The sequence below is a fragment of the Triticum dicoccoides genome, chromosome 5A, assembly GCF_002162155.2.
Source record: "Triticum dicoccoides isolate Atlit2015 ecotype Zavitan chromosome 5A, WEW_v2.0, whole genome shotgun sequence".
In the NCBI taxonomy this organism is placed as follows: Eukaryota; Viridiplantae; Streptophyta; class Magnoliopsida; order Poales; family Poaceae; genus Triticum; species Triticum dicoccoides.
In genome coordinates, this window is record NC_041388.1 from 22576563 (window position 1) to 22596289 (window position 19727).

At 48.3% G+C, this 19727-nt stretch overlaps 1 protein-coding gene across 1 annotated transcript; it reads left to right on the top strand.

Annotated features, from left to right (window-relative positions):
• The first annotated feature begins 3495 nt into the window (after positions 1-3495).
• LOC119299079 (plant cysteine oxidase 2-like) lies at positions 3496-6108 on the top strand. The gene is made up of 5 exons (XM_037576368.1): positions 3496-3718; positions 3832-3959; positions 4088-4244; positions 4323-4529; positions 5697-6108. The coding sequence occupies exons 1-5, from the start codon at positions 3496-3498 to the stop codon at positions 5810-5812; spliced, it is 831 nt and encodes a 276-aa protein (XP_037432265.1). The 3' UTR covers positions 5813-6108.
• The last annotated feature ends 13619 nt before the right edge of the window (positions 6109-19727 follow it).

Here is a 19727-nt window from a genome sequence, read left to right on the forward strand (position 1 = left end):
TTCGTCATTTGATTTCTTTTGCTTCGTTCGATTTGATTCTTTTTGCCAACCAGGGTTCTTAAGTTGAACTTTCTGGTTAGATCTGCTATTTGAGTTTTACCTGTGCATTAGATGAGTACTTATTGTATGCTTGTTGTTTGTCTGTGATAGAATACCCGGAGTGCGCCGCCTGTTACGTTGAATCTCTAGGTTACGCGGATCATCAGCAAGGTAAGTAACACTTTGATCATACCTTTTTCTACAACCCAGTTTTATTGCATTAGATCAACCCTCACACATTGCATGAGTAGGATCTAATTAAATTGTGGGACAGGAAGTAGATGAGGTAGTACCTATTACATGTTTATTATCAAACCTTTGGGAGTTACTTCTACGTTTGCTTATTATGACATGCTATGCTAGTAGACGTGGATTGGGTGAGTGATATCCATGATAGATGTGAGATTGTTAATTAATGGTTTATCTAAGGTGGCAACCTAACACACATCTGGGTGGATTGAGGCACCTGGGGTTTCCAGGACTTGCCTGTTTTCTTTGGACCGCCACCCAGGCTCAAAGGGATCATGAGATTATTCATACTAGAAACTTCCGTGTGCAGCCACAAGCCATTATGGGCTCTGGCATAGTTGACTAAGTTGTGCGAACTCTTATAGTGGTAGACTAGCAGATGTAGGGGATGTAGGTGGTACGGTCTACCCGATCGTAAGGTGCTAGCGCTTCTGAAAGACTATGTCTCGGTCATCCGTTTCTCAAACACCCTGTAGTGCGAGAAACCAAACGAAGGCGATCGAGTCTTGTGGGGAAAAGTGCGCAAACCTCTGTAGAGTGTAATAAACTAATCATGATTAGCCGTGTCCCCGGTTATGGACGTTTTGAGTATCTAGTACCTGGATATTCATGTGAATCTCAACATGTTACTCTAAATTAATTTTGATGGGTTTTAATGATGTTACTTAATTGAGATTGAGGATGCTGTCAACCATTCTCAATGTTTCACAACCATCATGATAGTAATTAAATTTATTCCTTTTAAGTAGGGAAAAAATGGCTTTACGCAAAAACTGTAACCATAGAGCTTTCCACCAGCCAAATATGCATATAGTATAGCTGTTGCATTCCATTATTCTCTATGTGTTACCTTGCCAGCATATTCCATGTGCTGACCCGTTTTCGGGCTGCAACGTTAATGTTGCAGACTTTTCAGACGACGATTAAGGAGTTTTACGGTCGTGGTTCTATACTCAGTGATGCCGTTGGAGTTGATGGACTCACTTATCTTCCAAGCCTTCCGCTGTTATCGTTATTAGTTGGCCTTAAGCCATATTTATTGTAATAAGTTCTCTTTTGAGACACTCGATGTAATAAGTGTGTGATTGCTACTCTGTTATAAATCCTCTGAGTACTGTGTGGTGTCGGCATTACTGATCCAGGGATGACACCGGAGCACAGAGATCAGACTGTTTGAGGTCTGGTCGCTACAATCACGTAATGTGATAGATAATGCATCGAGGGAGATGGGTATGAGACCCACAATATGAGTTGCTCACAGTGGTAACCTATTCTTTGTGATTGGAAATCCCGTGAATTAGATGTGGAAGACAAGCTGTTGGTCAACTGAGAGGAGAGTATCCTTACTATTCACAACACCACTCCATGAAGATGCAATACTCTCCTAATCTGCATGGCAGGTTGATGTATATCTTAATGTGTTCTAAGTGGCTCATTTAAGCAGAGATGTTGTCCTACAGAAAATCTTTTGAAGAACACACATATATGAGTCTGATTGTCAAACGTTGCAATCTATGAGAGTAGGGTCTCTCTAGTAAACTCATGAAAGGTCACGAAGTATAACGCATAAGCTCCACCCGCGGGGAAGACCCACGGTAGCCACGTATCGGTCAAGGCTTTATATGAAGCTAGATTCGCAGAAAACTTGCAGTTCAAGGCCCAGTCCACTGTTCAAGTTGCTTACTAGTGTAGCATAGAGTTCTAGGTGGAAGTTCAACTTAACAGTCTCCACTACAGTACCGGTATATAAAACAGTGTTTTGGAATCAAAGGCAAATTTTGTGTGCCTCTGGGATCTGGTGGGGGATTGCTGGAATTTTGTCTATTTTGGGCCTAGCACAATAGCAGTTTCAGAAATTCCTAATAAATCCTAGAGGCCCACACAGCCCATTCGTGCAAGGCAAGAGGTGAAACAAAAGTTTAGTCCCACATTGCTAGATTAGAGAGAGTTGGACCTCTTTATAAGGGAGGTTCTTTCCCCATTTATATGAGCATGAGAACAAGAGGGACATCCACGCGCGCTCCTCCTCCGCCGCCCGCCTCGCCACCCCTCGCCTCGCCTCGTCACGAGGCGCCGCGATGCGGGTTGCGGGAATGAGCCCGGTGCAGCCCTCACCTCCCGTCGCTGCCCTCTCGCCTTCTTCTCTTGCGCCTATAAAAGGGAGGTCACTCCTCCCAGAGAGACGCACCAGAACTTCTGCTTGCTCTCGCCACCGGTTCCAATCTCTGTGCTGCTGTTGTCTTCCTCATCCCGGCTTGCGGCGTGCACCGCGAATCGGGACAGTAGACCTCCGAAACCGCACCTCTTTGGGTCCTGTACGGGAGAAGGGTGATAAAGTTTTTGGGGAGCGCTCCGCGCGACTACTGACTTTTTCATCACGGACTCCGACGACTACTTCCCCGACGACGACTTCTTCCCCGACATCGACGACCTCATCAACGACATGGCTGGAGAGGATGTCGACCCCAAGTCCAGTGCTTCTGTTGCTGCTGTCCCGTACGTGTTCTTCCTCTTTCTGTTAGTGACCCTGCTTCAGTTCCTTGTTCTACTGTTTGCCCTAGATATGTTAGGCTCTGTTTCATATATGCAACTTGCTATACTATCTGCTTTAGATGTGTTTAGTTACAGTTCATATATGAAGATGTTCTTTATCTTCTCTTTATCAAATCGCATGACTTGTTTTACCACTGCTATACTAGTCGTGCTTTATCTAGTATTTCTGATAATAAAATTATTTGGTAAATTGCTCATGTTTCCAACATTTGTGTCAAGCTTAGAAGGTTCTTTAATCTTGATCGTAATTTTTCTTTTTGTTTTTTTATGTAAAGGCTAGCATTATGTTGCTTTTTCAATTTTACTATGTTGGTGTTCACGTGACCATGTGGAAAAGCGGCCGGACGACGAACCGTGGGTTCCGGCGCAGGTGGTTTCCTTTGCACAGATCCGTCCGAAACAACAGGACCAGGCGTCGTCCACCGATTGGCGTTCAACCGTCCCTGGATTCCCTCGCTGGCAGCTAGCGGTCTCTCTCGCGCCGTGGATCCATCGTCGTCGAGCCCATGGTTTTGCTCCTTTCCCACCTGCACAGTCGCATGCACAAATATCCCAGCCGCTCAGCATGGCTTCCCCCACCACCACCACCTTTGCTCTCCATCGTCCTCCACTGATCTCATCTCACCTTCCTTTCTTCCTTCCTTCCTTCGACCGATGGGCGCAGGGGCGGCGGGGCTGGACGTGGCCGCCAGCCGGAGGCGGGCGCTGGCGGCCAAGACCAGAGGGGGCAGGCCGCGGCAAGCGAGGAGGCGCGCGCAGCCGCAGCCGCAGCCGCCGACGGCGCTGCAGCGGCTCTTCCGGGCCTGCCGCGCCGTCTTCAAGGGCCCCGGCACCGTGCCCGCGCCACACGAGGTCGCCCTGCTCCGCGCCATGCTCGGTACGCAACATGGTTGCTTTGAAATGCGGTGAATCTGTAGACTGACTCACTGAAGATGATGAAAGATGTTGTGTTCTGGATCGACTGAATTCTGGTTATCTCTCTGTCTGCAGACAGAATGAGGCCAGAGGACGTCGGCCTGAGCCCAGCCATGAGGTTCTTCCGGACTAGGGATAATGCGGCGGCCCAAGTGAACCCAACCATCAGACACACCACCATATACAAATCTGACAATTTCTCGGTAAGCGGATTTATTTAGCATGTCCAATCTCAATTTTCTTTTCTTGCTTGCAAGATGCATGGCTGATACTACCACGTAAAAATGAATCACTAGTAAGTTGGTGACCGTTTCTTTTTCTTGCTTGGCAGATGGTCATCTTGTTCCTGCCGCAAAACGCGGTCATCCCTCTACACAACCACCCCGGGATGACGGTGTTCAGCAAGCCGCTCATCGGATCGATGCATATAAAGTCGTATGACTGGGCTGATCCCGATGATCCAGCCGCCTCATCGCCCGACGATCAACGTAAGCTTCCGAGCCATTATAACGTTGGGTAGCAAATGAGTACGCTATAACGTTGGGCCTTGATTTTCTTGCTTGCAGTGAGGTTGGCAGAGCTGGTTGTGGATGATCTCTTCACCGCGCCGTGCGACACGTCCGTCCTCTACCCGACGGCGGGAGGCAACATGCACCGTTTCACGGCCATCGCTCCATGCGCCATCCTCGACATCCTTGGTCCCCCTTACTCCATCGAAGAGGACCGAGATTGCACCTACTACGCGGATGTTCCCTACTCCTCCCAGCATCCCGGTAAGTTGTTGGCAATATTGATCTCAGAAGTCTAATCTAGATAACACCATGATGAAGATGCATGGATTTGCTACTAGCTATACTCCCTCCGTTCCTAAATATAAATCTTTTTAAAGATTCCACTACAAACTACATACAGATGTATATAACATATTTTAGAGTGTCGATACACTCATTTTGCTCCGTATGTAGTCCATATTGAAATCTTTAAAAAGACCACGATAAAGGATACCCTGAAGCTCGAGCTACAAAAAACTGCACTCCTTATACTTAGGAAGCGGAGGGAGTAGTTCTGAATTAGCATGCAACTGTGAACTATCACTGGAAATGCATGACCTCATATTATTTTGCACTCCCCCGCAAAAAAAAATTATTATTTTGCACCATCAAAAACAGTAGTTTGCCTTGTGAGCAGCCCATTGAATGTGGAGAGAGGTCTGTTAGTTAAGTAATAACCTGCAGCTTATAGGTAGTATCTATCTTTGTTTATGGTACACGCTCCATTTGCATCCTATGGACATGATTAGTTCTCTTAATTAACTAGATAATACCCCGCACGTTGTTGCGGAAACATTTTACAACATATTTCAATGTGATTCATTGTATGAAACATGAATATTTGAAGTCATAATATAAAAGGCTAAAACTAAAAATGATATAACTTATTATGTTTGATTACTATATAGTTGTTAAATATATTTTAAATATATATACCATAATAGAATGAAAATTCTCATGTATGTTTGCATATTGAGATGAGTTTTTTACCGTGCATGTCATGATGAAGTGGCATGCTTGCATGTTGAGATACTATGGTAGTGAGGGTGGACCTTTTCTCATGCATGTTGTGGGATGATGTGACATGCTTGCATGTTGAGAGAAATAGTTAGTAGGGGCTAGCTATTTAGATATAGAAGATGGTGTAAGCACACGGTTTTAAGCCCCCGCGGGTTTTGGATGAACGGAATGTCTGAAACCACTTGTACATAAACCATGTTCTGAATGAAACTAGCCGTCCACGCTGTAGAACAGTATTAAACTAACGTAGCTACCTTCACCCCCAAAGAAATTTAGGACTCCTTCGAGGTTCGAACATTGGTCGGTAACCCCGTGATGACCGATGATGTAATCCAAGGCTAACTGATTTGTCTCCTCTTCTACTGACAGTGACCTGCAATGAACAAGAAGGGCGACGCCTCGCGTGGCTGAAAGAGGTCGAGATGCCGAGGGATCTGAAGATGTGCAGCGTCTGGTACGGCGGCCCGCCGATCTCCGACAGGTGATTGAGCCCCCGGCGGCGCCGTTCTTTCCAGCCCTTCACGATGATGAACAACTCAAGCAACCCAAACCCCAACTCAAACAAGATGATGTCAAAATCGTTTGCCGTGTGAATATAGCAGCAAAGCTAGCTATTTCAGCCGTGAGCTTAGGTTTTAGTCTGTGCATGATGTCTCAGTGAGTGATGGCAGTTTATCATGTAAGAGTGCTTACCTGCATGCTTTTGCAGCAGCTGTGTGTGTGGACCTTGTCCAGATCCTTTGTTGATCTTTGTCAATGCATAGATCATCCATAGATTTCACTTTTACTTGGCCACTGCATTCCTCTCTCTTTTTTGTTGCTCTGCCCAATTCTTTACCAAACTGAGATTCTTACGTTCCTGTTTCCCCATATTTCTTGCATTACTGCCCTTTCAATTTTTTTCTAACTTTCATCTTTATTTTTCTAAATAATACTCCCTCCGTCCCATAATATAAGAATGTTTTTAACACTGTGTCGAAAATGCTCTTATATTATGGGAGAACGTTTTTGACATTGTGTCAAAAGCGCTCTTATATTATGGGACGGAGGAAGTATGATTCTTCAAATTTTCCTACCTCTTGCGTTCCCATATCTCTCGGACTACTTGGCCTTTCAATTTTTTTAAAGTTAAAAAAATATGATTCTTTAAATTTACCTACATGTTTCCACATGTCTCATGGACTACTTGGCCTTTGACTTTTAAAACTTTCATATTTCTTTGAATTTAAATAATATGTTTCTCTAAATGTATCTGCCTTTTTTTTCTTACTTGGCCAAAGTCGTCTTTTTATAGGTGTCACCACGTCAGAAAAAACTGCCTCAAATGGTTAGATATACGAAAATATTGGTGGAAGGGAAATGTGTCTCGCAGTCATACTCATTACGTTCATAATATGGGGCTAATACAATTTCAACTATTCAAAAAAAATCCTTGAATTTTGAAAAATTTCAAGAATTTTAAAATATTTTTAAGACATTCATACAATTTTAGAAAATGTCCCCGTAGTTTTTGAAAGATGTCCACACAATTAGTTAAATAACTGTTCATGTTTGTATATAAAAAGAAAAGAAAAGAAAAGACACTGGAAACTGCAAGAAACCCGAAAAAAATATAGTAGTCTCTACTCTTTTTTAGGCAACTCTGCCAATACTAAAGAAGTTAATATATTTCTTCCGTTTGGAAATGGACAAGACAATGCAACCCAATTTCAAGAGGGCTGAGTGTCGCGCACATTTCCAGTCTATGGGTAAACCGTAGTGGACGCCCAGCGAGCCGCGATGGACCGGCCCAGTTTGGGGCTTCACTCGCACGCTTCTGTATTTTCGTTCACAAATTTTTTTCTCGTTTTCGGTTTGTGTTTTGTGTGTTTTTTATCTGTTATTTTATTTTATTTATTTACTATTTATTTTTATTTCATTTTTTCGATTTTTTATTCTGGTTTGGTTTTTAAAAACAATGTTTGTCTTTTCAAATTTTCTTTAGAACTTTAAAAAACGGTTTAAGAATTCTAAAAATGTTTGCATTTTCAAAAGAAAAAATAAATTATATTATTATTTTCAATACATGTTGAAAAACTCTCTAATATATGATGAATATTTTTCACAAACACAATATTTTTTGTAATTTTAGTTTTTTATGCACACTAAACAATGTTTTTCAATATATAGTAACCTTTTTTACTATATGATGAACCTATGTTTCCTTTGCACTGAACATTTTTTAAAATTTAAAATTTTAATTTTTAATAGGTTTTTCAATTTCAGGAAGATGCCAATTTTGACATCTCTTCTCATCAAGACAATAATAGCGTTCTTACTCCAAACTTAGCGTCACAAGTAGCCTTGGTGGAATGTTAAACCTAAGAGCCATGTATATGCATAACAAATATACGTAGGTGTATTAGAGGTAAGAGCAACTCTAGCAGACCACGCAAAACGCCCGGCCCGCAAAAATTCCGACGAGTATGTGGACTTGGCTCAATTTTCGGCCAAAACAGAGACCGCATACTTGCCCGGCCCGCAAAAATTTTTGCGACAGACCGCAAACCGCACGCTCCGAGAAGTATAACTGCGGTTCCGTGACCCTTTTACGGGTCCAAACTCTATCCCTCCGTCGCCGCGAGCCACTCGATTCCTCTTTTCTCTCTCCTAATTTCTCGTCGTCGGCGACCACCCGCCCCGCCTCCAGCCGCCACGTGGGGGCGCATGTGGAGCTCCAACCCCTATGCTAATAGTTTAACGTAGTTTGTAGTATAAATTATGCTTGTAGTTTGTTGATCATGTGATGAACTATATAGTATGTGATGAACTATTAGTGCAATTTCTCCCGTGAAAGTGTTTTTTTCAAATTATGCAGGTTTTGATACGGGTTCTGTTTTGTTAGAATAAATCCAAGGCACTCCGTCGATCATCTGAGGACCAAGCAATCACAAGAGCACGGCACCGAGATTTGTTAACGAGGTTCACCGATATGGCTACATCCCGGGACCTGACGATGGGCTCTCCTCCCCATGACACCGCTACAAAACCGCACCAAGTCGTCCTGGACGCCGGCACATGCCGCCGGCTTCCTCTGTGTTCCTGTGCTATTATGTTGGCATAGGTTACATCGTGTGTCTACCCCCGCTATATAAGAGAGGCCTAGGATACAGGTGTCCTACTAGGACACGACTCCATATCCTATCTAAACATAATACAACTACAAGTCCAACTCTAACCTACCTTGTACACTATATTCGACACAACTCCAACAAACTCCACATTGGCGAATATACTCCACCATCCTGAATTTGTCCATGCGTCAAACTTTCATGTACATTGGACTTGAGCTTATCCCATGAGTACCGATGCTACTTGAAAGAATCCATGTGACTCCACTTACAACTTGTAGTCCCTTCTTTTCTTGACCACAGTCGACGCTCCAGCAAAATTAAGTTCCTTGTTACTCTAAGTGCTCCCAACTTTTAGAGTATCCGTCAACGCCATCATACACCGATCACTAACCTGCGTGAAATTGAACAACTCACATATTGGGTGTCACACATAAGAGCTACCTGAACTCAACATCACCGCTCCTTTCTTGACCGCTTGTCTGAAACTTGAAGGAATTTCACCATTGCTTGTTGTCATCTCGAGTCAACTTCGCAGATGTCTCACCACATGTATGACCACTAGGGCCCTGGCCGATCTCCATGTCCCGTCCCGTGCATACCGCACGCCTCGGCACTATTACCGCGTCGAGCCTCCGCTGTCCCGGTCGAGTCTCAAGGGTCACGAACCCACACCACTCAACCCCCACTGCAGAGTACCACCGATCATCAACGACCGATGACGAGTTTCACGCTTCCATCAGACCACTAGGCTCCAGTCCGAAGTGCATGTCACTCTCTTTTCCCCTCTTGCTGAATAGGCTTCAATTCCCTGGATCCTTACACCGTAGCCCCTCAATCCAGCTCCACCTTCAACATGACTCCATGGTAGATGATCAGTCCACCCACGCGCCCCGTCGACATCAAGCTCCGTGTGTACATCACCTTGAATCAACCCCGCGCCATAGCCTTGTCGAAGCCACACAAGCCCTTGGGCCTGCGCCACGTGTTTCCACGCCCCAGAAGTCGGTCACCATCAGCATCACGCTCCTATGTCGCCGTCGCCGATCCCACACCGTCTTCTGCACCAACCGACTTGCGTCAATCCGTCAGACTATCTAGTCCAACCCAGCCGAATTTGTCCGACTGTATGACACGCTCGAGGCTCCCAAATCGTCTTCCTTGAATTTCCATCCACCGCATGATAATTCCATCTTAACTGACATGACTTTTCGAAACGCCTTCAAGCATCCCTATTGCGCCAACAAATCTTTCACCATTTTCTGCCATAACCCAAGGTTTTTAGTTCCGTCGAACTTCTCCACCTCAAACCTGATACCCGTTGGCACCATGGCTCTTTTTACGGCTGACCCATGAAAAATTAACCATGCTGCTACCAGATACAATGCCCTGCAGTCCGTGTACGTCTAGCAAAGCCCAAAGTCTCTAATACCCTTCTCGTGTACAAGTAGCAAAATACTAGACTGGAACTTGATTGAACTTGCTACTCACGGATGGTCCAACGCTCCTTGGTTCTTAGCCAGATCCTCTGTACCGCTGAGCCATTGTGCTGTCTTCTGCCAAACGCATCCTGATGCAAGCTTTGCTAAAGCCTTCCGCTAATTCCGATGTTGTATCGCTGATGGATTTTTTCGTTAGCTCGAATCAATCTACCTGCCTCCGTGTCGCATATGAGAGGCCGCTGCCTCCAAGGACTCGGTCCTTATCTTTTTTTTCAAAAAAAATCACAGTCTTGATTCCTCTCGCCTGCTGTATGCGACTTGATACCCCGCTTGTCCCGTACGTGTACATGACTCCACGGCCTGCAGCCGTGCGGCTTCCGCAACCCGGGCCGCTGCCTATGTGGGCTTCCTCAAGAATCGATCCACCGATCTGCTACCTGCCTGCCCGCCTGTGCACGGTGCGCAGCCGCTGCTGCCTGTACGCTCGTCCGATCAATTGTGATCGCCGCACGCCTGGCCCGTTGATACGTCCATTTTGCATCATGCTTTTATATCGATATTTATTGCATTATGGGCTGTTATTTCACGTTATGTCACAATACTTATGGCTATTCTCTCTTATTTTACAAGGTTTACATAAAGAGGGAGAATGCCGGCAGCTGGAATTCTGGGGCTGGAAAAGGAGCAAATATTAGAGACCTATTCTGTGCAAATCCAAAAGTCCTGAAACTCCACGGAATATCTTAAAATAAATAAAGAAAAATCCTTGCCAAAGATGAAGTTCAGGGGGCCCACACCCTGCTCACGAGTGTGGGGGCGCGCCCCCCCTACCAGGGCACGCCCCCTACCTCGTGGGCCCCCTAGTGGGTCTCCGAAGTCCATCTTCTCCTATATGAAGTCTTTCGATGAGAAAAAAATAGGAAGAAACCTTTCGGGATGAGACTCCGCCACCACGAGGCGGAACCGAGGCGGAACCAATCTAGAGCTCCGGCAGAGCTGTTCTACCGAGGAAACTTCCCTCCGGGAGGGGGAAATCATCATCATCGTCATCACCAACGCTCCTCTCATCAGGAGAGGGCAATCTCCATCAACATCTTCACCAGCACCATCTCATCTCCAAACCCTAGTTCATCTCTTGTATCCAATTCTTGTCTCAAAGTCCGGAATTGGTGCTAGTAGGTTGCTAGTAGTGTTGATTACTCCTTGTAGTTGATGCTAGTTGGTTTATTTGGTGGAAGATCATATGTTCAGATCCTTTATGCATATTATTACCCCTCTGATTATGAACAAGAATATGCTTTGTGAGTAATTACATTTGTTCCTGAGGACAAGGGAGAAGTCTCGCTATTAGTAGTCATGTGAATTTGGTATTCGTTTGATATTTTGATAAGATGTATGTTGTCTAGCCTCTAGTGGTGTTATGTGAACATCGACTACATAACACTTCACCATTATTTGGGCCTAGAGGAAGGCATTGGGAAGTAATAAGTAGATGATGGGTTGCTAGAGTGACAGAAGCTTAAACCCTAGTTTATGCGTTGCTTCGTAAGGGGCTGATTTGGATCCATATGTTTCATGCTATGGTTAGGTTTACCTTAATACTTTTGTTGTAGTTGCGGATGCTTGCAATAGAGGTTAATCATAAGTGGGATGCTTGTTCAAGTAAGAACAACACCCAAGCACCGGTCCACCCACATATCAAATTATCAAAGTATCAAACGCGAATCATATGAACGTGGTGAAAACTAGCTTGACGATATTCCCATGTGTCCTCGGGGGCGCTTTTCCTATTATAAGAGTTTGTTACGGCTTGTCCTTTGCTACAAAAAGGATTGGGCCACCTTGCTGCACCTTATTTACTTTTGTTACTTGTTGCTCGTTACAATTTACCTTATTACAAAACTATCTGTTACCACTTATTTCAGTACTTGCAGAGAATACCTTGCTGAAAACCGCTTATCATTTCCTCCTGCTCCTCATTGGGTTCGACACTCTTACTTATCGAAAGGACTACTGAGGGAGTCCTGGATTAGGGGGTGTTCGGGTAGCCGGACTATACCTTCAGCCGGACTCCAGGACTATGAAGATACAAGATTGAAGACTCCGTCCCGTGTCCGGATGGGACTTTACTTGGCGTGGAAGGCAAGCTTGGCGATGCGGATATTCAAGATCTCCTACCATTGTAACCGACTCTGTGTAACCCTAACCCTATCCGTGTCTATATAAACCGGAGGGTGGTAGTCCATAGGACATCAACTCCATATACAACAATCATACCATAGGCTAGCTTCTAGGGTTTAGCCTCCTTGATCTCATGGTAGATCTACTCTTGTACTACCCATATCATTAATATTAATCAAGCAGGAGTAGGGTATTACCTCCATCGAGAGGGTCTGAACCTGGGTAAAAACATCGTGTCCCTTGTCTCCTGTTACCGTCCGGCCTTGACGCATAGTTCGGGACCCCCTACCCGAGATCCGCCGGTTTTGACACCGACATTGGTGCTTTCATTGAGAGTTCCTCTGTGTCGCCGCCTTTAGGCCCGATGGCTCCCTTGATCATCAACAACGATGAGGTCCAGGGTGAGACTTCTCTCCCCGGATAGACCTTCGCCTTCGGCGGCTTCGCACTGCGGGCCAATTCGCTTGGCCACCTGGAGCAGATCGAAAGCTACGCCCCTGGCCATCAAGTCAGGTTTGGAAGCTTAAACTACACGGCTGACATCCGCGGAGACTTGATCTTCGACGGGTTCGAGCCACGGCCAAGCGCGCTGCACTATCTCGAGGGGCATGATCTAGCTCTGCCTCCGGACAGTGTCCTGGAGGCCGCACACGCACCGGTTCCGACCCCTAACTCGGAGCCTATAGCGCCAATCGAGGATGAGCGGTTGGACGTCACCTCGGGGGCTGCGATCTCAAAGGCGATCGAGCCGAACGCCGGCCCCGTACTCTGCATGACCCGTGACTCCGAGGATCCGGACTCCTCCCTGGACTCTGAACCCCCCGCGCCCCTGCCAATCGAATCCGATTGGGCGCCGATAATGGAGTTCACCGCCGCGGACATCTTTCAGCACTCGCCTTTTGGCGACATCCTGAATTCTCTCAAGTCTTTCTCTTTATCAGGAGAGCCCTGGCCGGATTACGGTCAGCGGGGATGGGATACGGACGATGAAGAAGTTCAAAGCCCACCCACCACCCACTTTGTAGCCACTGTCGACGATTTAACCGACATGCTTGACTTCGGCTCCGAAGACATCGACGGTATGGACGACGATGTAGGAGACGAACAGGAACCAGCACCTGTAGGGCACTGGAAGGCCACCTCGTCATATGACATATATATGGTGGATACTCCAAAAGATGGAGATGGCGATGGAACAGCAGGGGATGACACCTCCAAGAAACAGCCAAAGCGTCAGCGTCAGCGGCGCCGCTCTAAATCTCGCCAAAGCAAAAATGGTGATTCCAGCACGGGAGATAATACTACCCTGGATAGCGCCGAAGAACACCCACCCCATCAAGATTCGGCATAGGAAGATGGAGAAGCCATCCCTCATGAGAGAGTGGCAGACCGAGAGGGCGAGGATGATAACTATATGCCTCCCTCCGAAGACGAGGCAAGCCTCGATGACGACGAATTCGTCGTACCATCAGACCCCGCTGAACAAGAGCGTTTCAAACACAGGCTTTTAGCCATGGCAAGCAGCCTCAAGAAAAAGCAGCAACAGCTTAGAGCTGACCAAGATTTGCTAGCTGACAGATGGACTGAAGTCCTTGCGGCCGAAGAGTATGAACTCGAACGCCCCTCCAAGAGTTACCCAAAGAGCAGGCCGCTACCCCGATCAGAGGAGGAAGCACCTACATCACCAGCGCACGACATGACAGACCAACCACCTCACGGCCGCGACAGAGAGGCCTCTAGACCCTCCACCCAAGCCATGTCCCGACGCCGCTCAACTAAGGCACGGGAAAATGTGCCAGACCTGCGAGACGTACTCGAGGATAAGGCAAGACAAATAAGATCGATCTACGGATCGCGCAGGCGCCCTACGGCACGTGACGATGATCTTCACTCCGGATACAACAAATCTGACCAGGCCGAACACAACAGACATAGCTCTTCCGAGTTGCGTCGTGATATAGCCCAGTACAGAGGCGCCGCACACCCGCTATGCTTCACGGATGAAGTAATGGATCATAAAATCCCAGAGGGTTTCAAACCCGTAAACATCGAATCATACGATGGCACAACAGATCCGGCGGTATGGATCGAGGATTATCTCCTTCACATCCACATGGCACGCGGCGACGATCTACACGCCATCAAATACCTCCCGCTCAAACTTAAAGGACCGGCCCGGCATTGGCTTAACAGCTTGCCAGCAGACTCAATCGGTTCTTGGGAGGACCTGGAAGTTGCATTCCTCGACAACTTCCAGGGCACTTACGTGCGACCACTGGATGCCGACGACTTAAGCCACATAATTTAGCAGCCATAGGAATCGCCCAGGCAATTCTGGACACGGTTCCTAACAAAGAAAAACCAGATAGTCGACTGTCCAGACGTAGAGGCCCTAGCCGCCTTCAAGCATAACATCCGTGACGAGTGGCTTGCCCGGCACCTGGGACAGGAAAAGCCAAAATCTATGGCAGCCCTCACGACACTCATGACCCGCTTTTGCGCGGGAGAAGACAGCTGGCTAGCTCGCAGTAACAACTTATCAAAGAACCCTGGTAATTCGGATACCAAGGACAAAAGTGGCAGGACACGTCGGAATAAGCAAAAACGCCGCGTTAGCAGCGACAGCAATGAAGACACGGCAGTCAATGCTGGATTCAGATGCTATAAATCCGGTCAGCGGAAAAAGGCATTCAAAAAGAATACTCAGGGCCCGTCCAGTTTGGACCGAATACTCGACCGCTTCTGCCAGATACATGGCACCCCCGAAAGGCCAGCCAATCACACTAACAGGGATTGTTGGGTGTTCAAGCAGGCAGGCAAGTTAAGAGCCGAAAACAAAGACAAGGGGCTGCACAACGACGACGAGGAGGAGCCCAGGCCGCTGAACAACAATGGACAGAAGGGCTTTCCCCCACAAGTGCGGACGGTGAACATGATATACGCAAGCCACATTCCCAAGAGGGAGCGGAAGCGTGCGCTACGGGACGTATACGCGATGGAACCAGTCGCCCCAAAGTTCAACCCATGGTCCTCCTGCCCGATCACTTTTGATTGAAGGGACCATCCCACTAGCATCCGTCATGGCGGCTTCGCCACATTGGTTCTTGACCCAATCATCGACGGATTTCATCTCACAAGAGTCCTCATGGACGGCGGCAGTAGCCTGAACCTGCTTTACCAGGATACAGTGCGGAAAATGGGCATAGACCCCTCAATGATTAGGCCCACAAAAACGGCCTTTAAAGGCGTTATACCAGGTGTAGAAGCCAACTGTACAGGCTCAGTAACACTTGACGTGGTCTTCGGATCCCCGGACAATTTCCGAAGCGAACAGTTAATCTTCGATATAGTCCCGTTTCGTAGTGGCTATCACGCCCTGCTCGGACGAACCGCATTCGCAAAGTTCAATGCGGTGCCGCACTACGCATATCTCAAGCTCAAGATGCCAGGCCCTCGAGGAGTAATCATGGTCAATGGAAACACCGAACGCTCCCTCCGTACGGAGGAGCACACGGCGGCTCTCGCAGCGGAAGTACAAAGTAGCCTTCTTAGGCAATTCTCCAGTTCGGCCGTTAAAAAGCCAGACACTGCCAAGCGCGCTTGGAGTAACCCACAGCAGGACCGCCTGGCACGCTCTGAGCAAGCGTAGCAATGCGGCCCAAACCCCAGCTCTCGCGACATAGCGAAACCAGTGCCTCGCGTACATAACTACGCCCTTGAAATACCATGGGCACAGGGGAAGGGGCACAATAACGGCACACCCAAAATACGGCTTAAAACATACTAGGGGCTGCCGGATTCTTTTTTTATTTTTTTCTTACTTTCAGGACTCCATACTTCGGACGACCTGTTCGGCAATTCGACTGCCGCACAAACGATGCAAGATCCAGGGAGGCAGACAAGCTATGCCGCATTATGGAACTCCCAGGTGGTCTCTGTTACGAGCGGTATACCTGTTTTGAATACAATTCCGCGGCCTGCCCCTGGTCAGGACATGTTAAATAGTCCAATATATTTTTGCTTATCGCACTACTTGTATCGTTCGGCATTGATAAATAGCCTCTCTATAAACAATGCATAGCTTTTTGTCTATTTTTTGCATTATCCTCTTTTCACATATATGTTTATTAAATGACATGATTGCACCCGTATACCATGGTATGGCAAACACGCCAGGGGCTTCAGTACCCCTCATTATGGTGTGAGAAGTCCATACACTTTCACAAGTGCGGCACCCTGAACTTATAGCACTATATGCATCGGCTCCGAATCATGATTTGGGTCAATAGTTGGGTTTGCCCGGCTCCTATGTTTTGGTGCCTTATGTTCCGCTATATAGGCTAAGGTAGCACTAGGAGAACCACTGCGATTGTGCCCCGGTTCAGCTAGGTTAAGCACCTCAGTGGAGAAAGCTAAAACTGACTGTCATGATGAGGCGAGAGACCGGTCGCTGTTCGAGAGGTTTTTCGAGTCCCTAAAGACTTATGCCGCTTCGAGCGAGGAGCTGGCTTTGTCCGGCCAAGGCGTGGATAGCGCCCCGAACACGGTCTTCCGAACTAGGGGCTTCGCCGAAATTTAAAATTATAGAGTTCTATGGCTAAGTGAGAGTGTTCAAGCATTATAGTCCGATTGCCTGGTTCGTTGTGCTGAGCGCCTCCCTCGAAGGACCCAACTATGGGAAAAAGAGCGCTCAGGTTTATCCCGAACACCCCAGCACTAGTGGCATGGGGGCAGAAGCCGACGACTGGCCATCTCTCAATTTTTTGATAAACAGTCGCACAGAAAGTAATATTTTAAATTCAATAAGCATTGCTTAGCGCATATGAACAAGTTTTCAGCGCACAAGATAAACACGAGCGAGTTCATTCAAAAATCACATCCTTGGTACATTCATCCGCCACAAGGCGGGCACCTGCAAGAACATCCTTGTAGTAGTTCTCGGGCTTGCGATGCTCCTTCCCCAGCGGCGGCCCGTCCTTCACAAGCTTCTCACCGTCCAGCTTACCCCAGTGCACCTTTGCACGGGCAAGGGCCCGACGGGCACCTTCAATGCAGACGGAGCGCTTGATGACCTCGAGCCTCGGACAGGCCTCCACCAGCCGCCGCACCAGCCCGAAATAGCTCCCAGGCAGAGCCTCTCCGGGCCACAGCCGAACTATGAAGCCCTTCATGGCCTATTCGGCCGCCTTGTGGAGCTCGACCAGCTGTTTCAGCTGGTCGCTCAAGGGCACAGGGTGTCCGGCCTCAGAATACTGAGACCAGAACACCTTCTCCGCCGAGCTGCCCTCTTCAGCTCGGTAGAATGCGGCGGCGGCGGTTATGCTGCGGGGAAGATCTGCGAATGCCCCTGGAGAGCTCCGGATTCGGGTAAGTAACAAGTAGTTTACTTTTATATTTCTGCTTTGCATAAAGAATGCCTTACCCGCTGCTATCTTCCTCATCTCCTCCAACTCTTGGAGGGCCTTTTGGGCTTCGGCCTTGGCAGACTTGGCAGTCTCAAGGGCCGTCGCGAGCTCGGATGCTTGCGCCTTTGACTCAAGCTCCAAACTCTCATGTTTTTTCATGAGAGCCTGAAGCTCTTGCTGCACCTCGCCGACCTGAACCCCAAGTCTGTCTCGCTCGGTGCGCTCCACGGCCGTTTTCTTTTCGGCCTCAGACAGCGTCTGCTTAAGGGTCGCCACCTCAGTCGTGGCCCCTACAATAAGCAGTACAATCCTGTTTTTTTTTTTGCAATCACGCCTTTTTACAGGCACTTTTTCTGTAAGGTATTTCTTACCTTCTTTCTCCTCGAGCCGCCGCTTGGCAAGGCCGAGCTCTTGCTCGGTCCGCTCGAGGTCCTGCTTCAGGACACCCACCTCCGCAGTCAGTGTGGCGATGGATAGTAGCTAAGCCTGCATACGCATATTGACTCTTTTTTGTTAGACTCCTGCGAAATTTAATAGATCCTCTATCCGGCTTTTCTTTCCGAACGCCAAATAGAGCATCAGGGGCTACTGTCTATGTGGTAATATTTTTACATATTTTTACTTACCTCGAAGCCTGTTAGAAGGCTAGCGCAAGCTTCAGTCAGTCCGCTCTGGGCGGACCGAACCTTCTGGATCACCGTACTCATAATAGTACAGTGCCCCTCGTCGATGGAGGCGCCGTCAAGCACCTCCAGCAGATTGTCCAGCACCTCCGGTTGGACGGAGGCCACCGGCTCAGAAGGCTTGCTCCTCTTGGAAGGAGTTCGCCTACCGCGGTCCGGAACTGTGGAAGATTCCGGCGCGGTGTCCGGCACAAAGCCAGACTTGGAGCCCTGGGGGGCCTTATCCCCTTCACTCCTGGAGCCCGGGAGGTTGCCTTGTGGCTCCTCCGGGACCACCTCCTCCTGCCCCGGAGCTTGTTGCGATGCCACTTCGGTGTCGTCTGCAGTGTGGGGGGAGACAGCGGGCGGAACTGAGTTCACGTCCGATGAGTCTAGGGAGCCGCCCAACGATTCGTTGAATTCGGCCCGGGGCGGGCTGCATAATTACGCTCGACATTAGGGAAAGTTGTGCAACAAAGGAACATCATGAGTTACTCTGATATCCGAACTTACGATTTCGCCGGATGCTTGGCCCTGTTTGGCCACTCCTCTTCGCCCTCTTCGGCGTTGGGGGAGTAGTCCGGCGGAGGGGTCTTCCTTTTCCTAGATCCCTCGGCCTCCCCCGTTGGGGCGGCCTTCCTCTTCTCTCCTCCCTCCGCTGGGGGGGGGAGAGTTTTCTTCTTCCTCCTCCTCGTTTTCACGGGAAGAGGGCGTCTCGGACTCGTCGGATGACGAGTCCGACACCACCATGTTACGGGCACTCTTTCGAGTCCCCGTGGTCTTCTTCTTCTTCTTGGCCTTCTTCTCCGACACCACATAAGGCGCCGGAACCAGCAGCTTCACTAGTAGAGCTGGGGCTGGGTCTTCGGGCAGCGGAGCCGGACAGTTAATCGGTCGGATATCGCCCGCCAAGCCTGTCAAAGGTAAGGGAGTTTAGATCCCGCATAGAGTCAAACTATGAAAAAAGCTTAACATCCTGTAAAAGGTGAAGATAGCTTACCTTGCTAGCGTGACGCTGCGAGCTGTATCCGCGGTCCTCGGAAGCGGATGCGGGAGCCTCGGCACCCTTGAATAGCACCTTCCAGGCATCTTCGTACATCGTGTCGAAGAGCCTGCTAAAGGTTTGGTGCTGCGCCGGGTCGAACTCCCACAGATTAAAATCCCGTTGTTGGCACGGGAGGATCTGGCGGATGAGCATAACCTGGATTACATTAACAAGCCGGATTGGCTTGTTCACCAGGGACTGGATGCATGTTTGCAATCCGGTCACCTCTTTTTCGTCACCCCACGACAGGCCCGTCTCTTTCCAGGACATAAGCCGCGTGGGGGTCCAGATTGAAACTCAGGGGCTGCGATCCATTTCGGATCGCGTGGCTCGGTGATGTAAAACCACCCGGATTGCCACCCCTTTAGGGTCTCCACAAAAGAGCCCTCGAACCATAGGACATTGCCCATCTTGCCCGCCATGGCGCCTCCGCACTCCGCCTGGCTGCCGTGCACCACCTTGAGCTTGACATTGAAGGTCTTGAGCCAGAGGCCGAAATGAGGGCGGACGCGGAGGAAGGCCTCGCACACGACAATAAACGCCAAGATGTTGAGG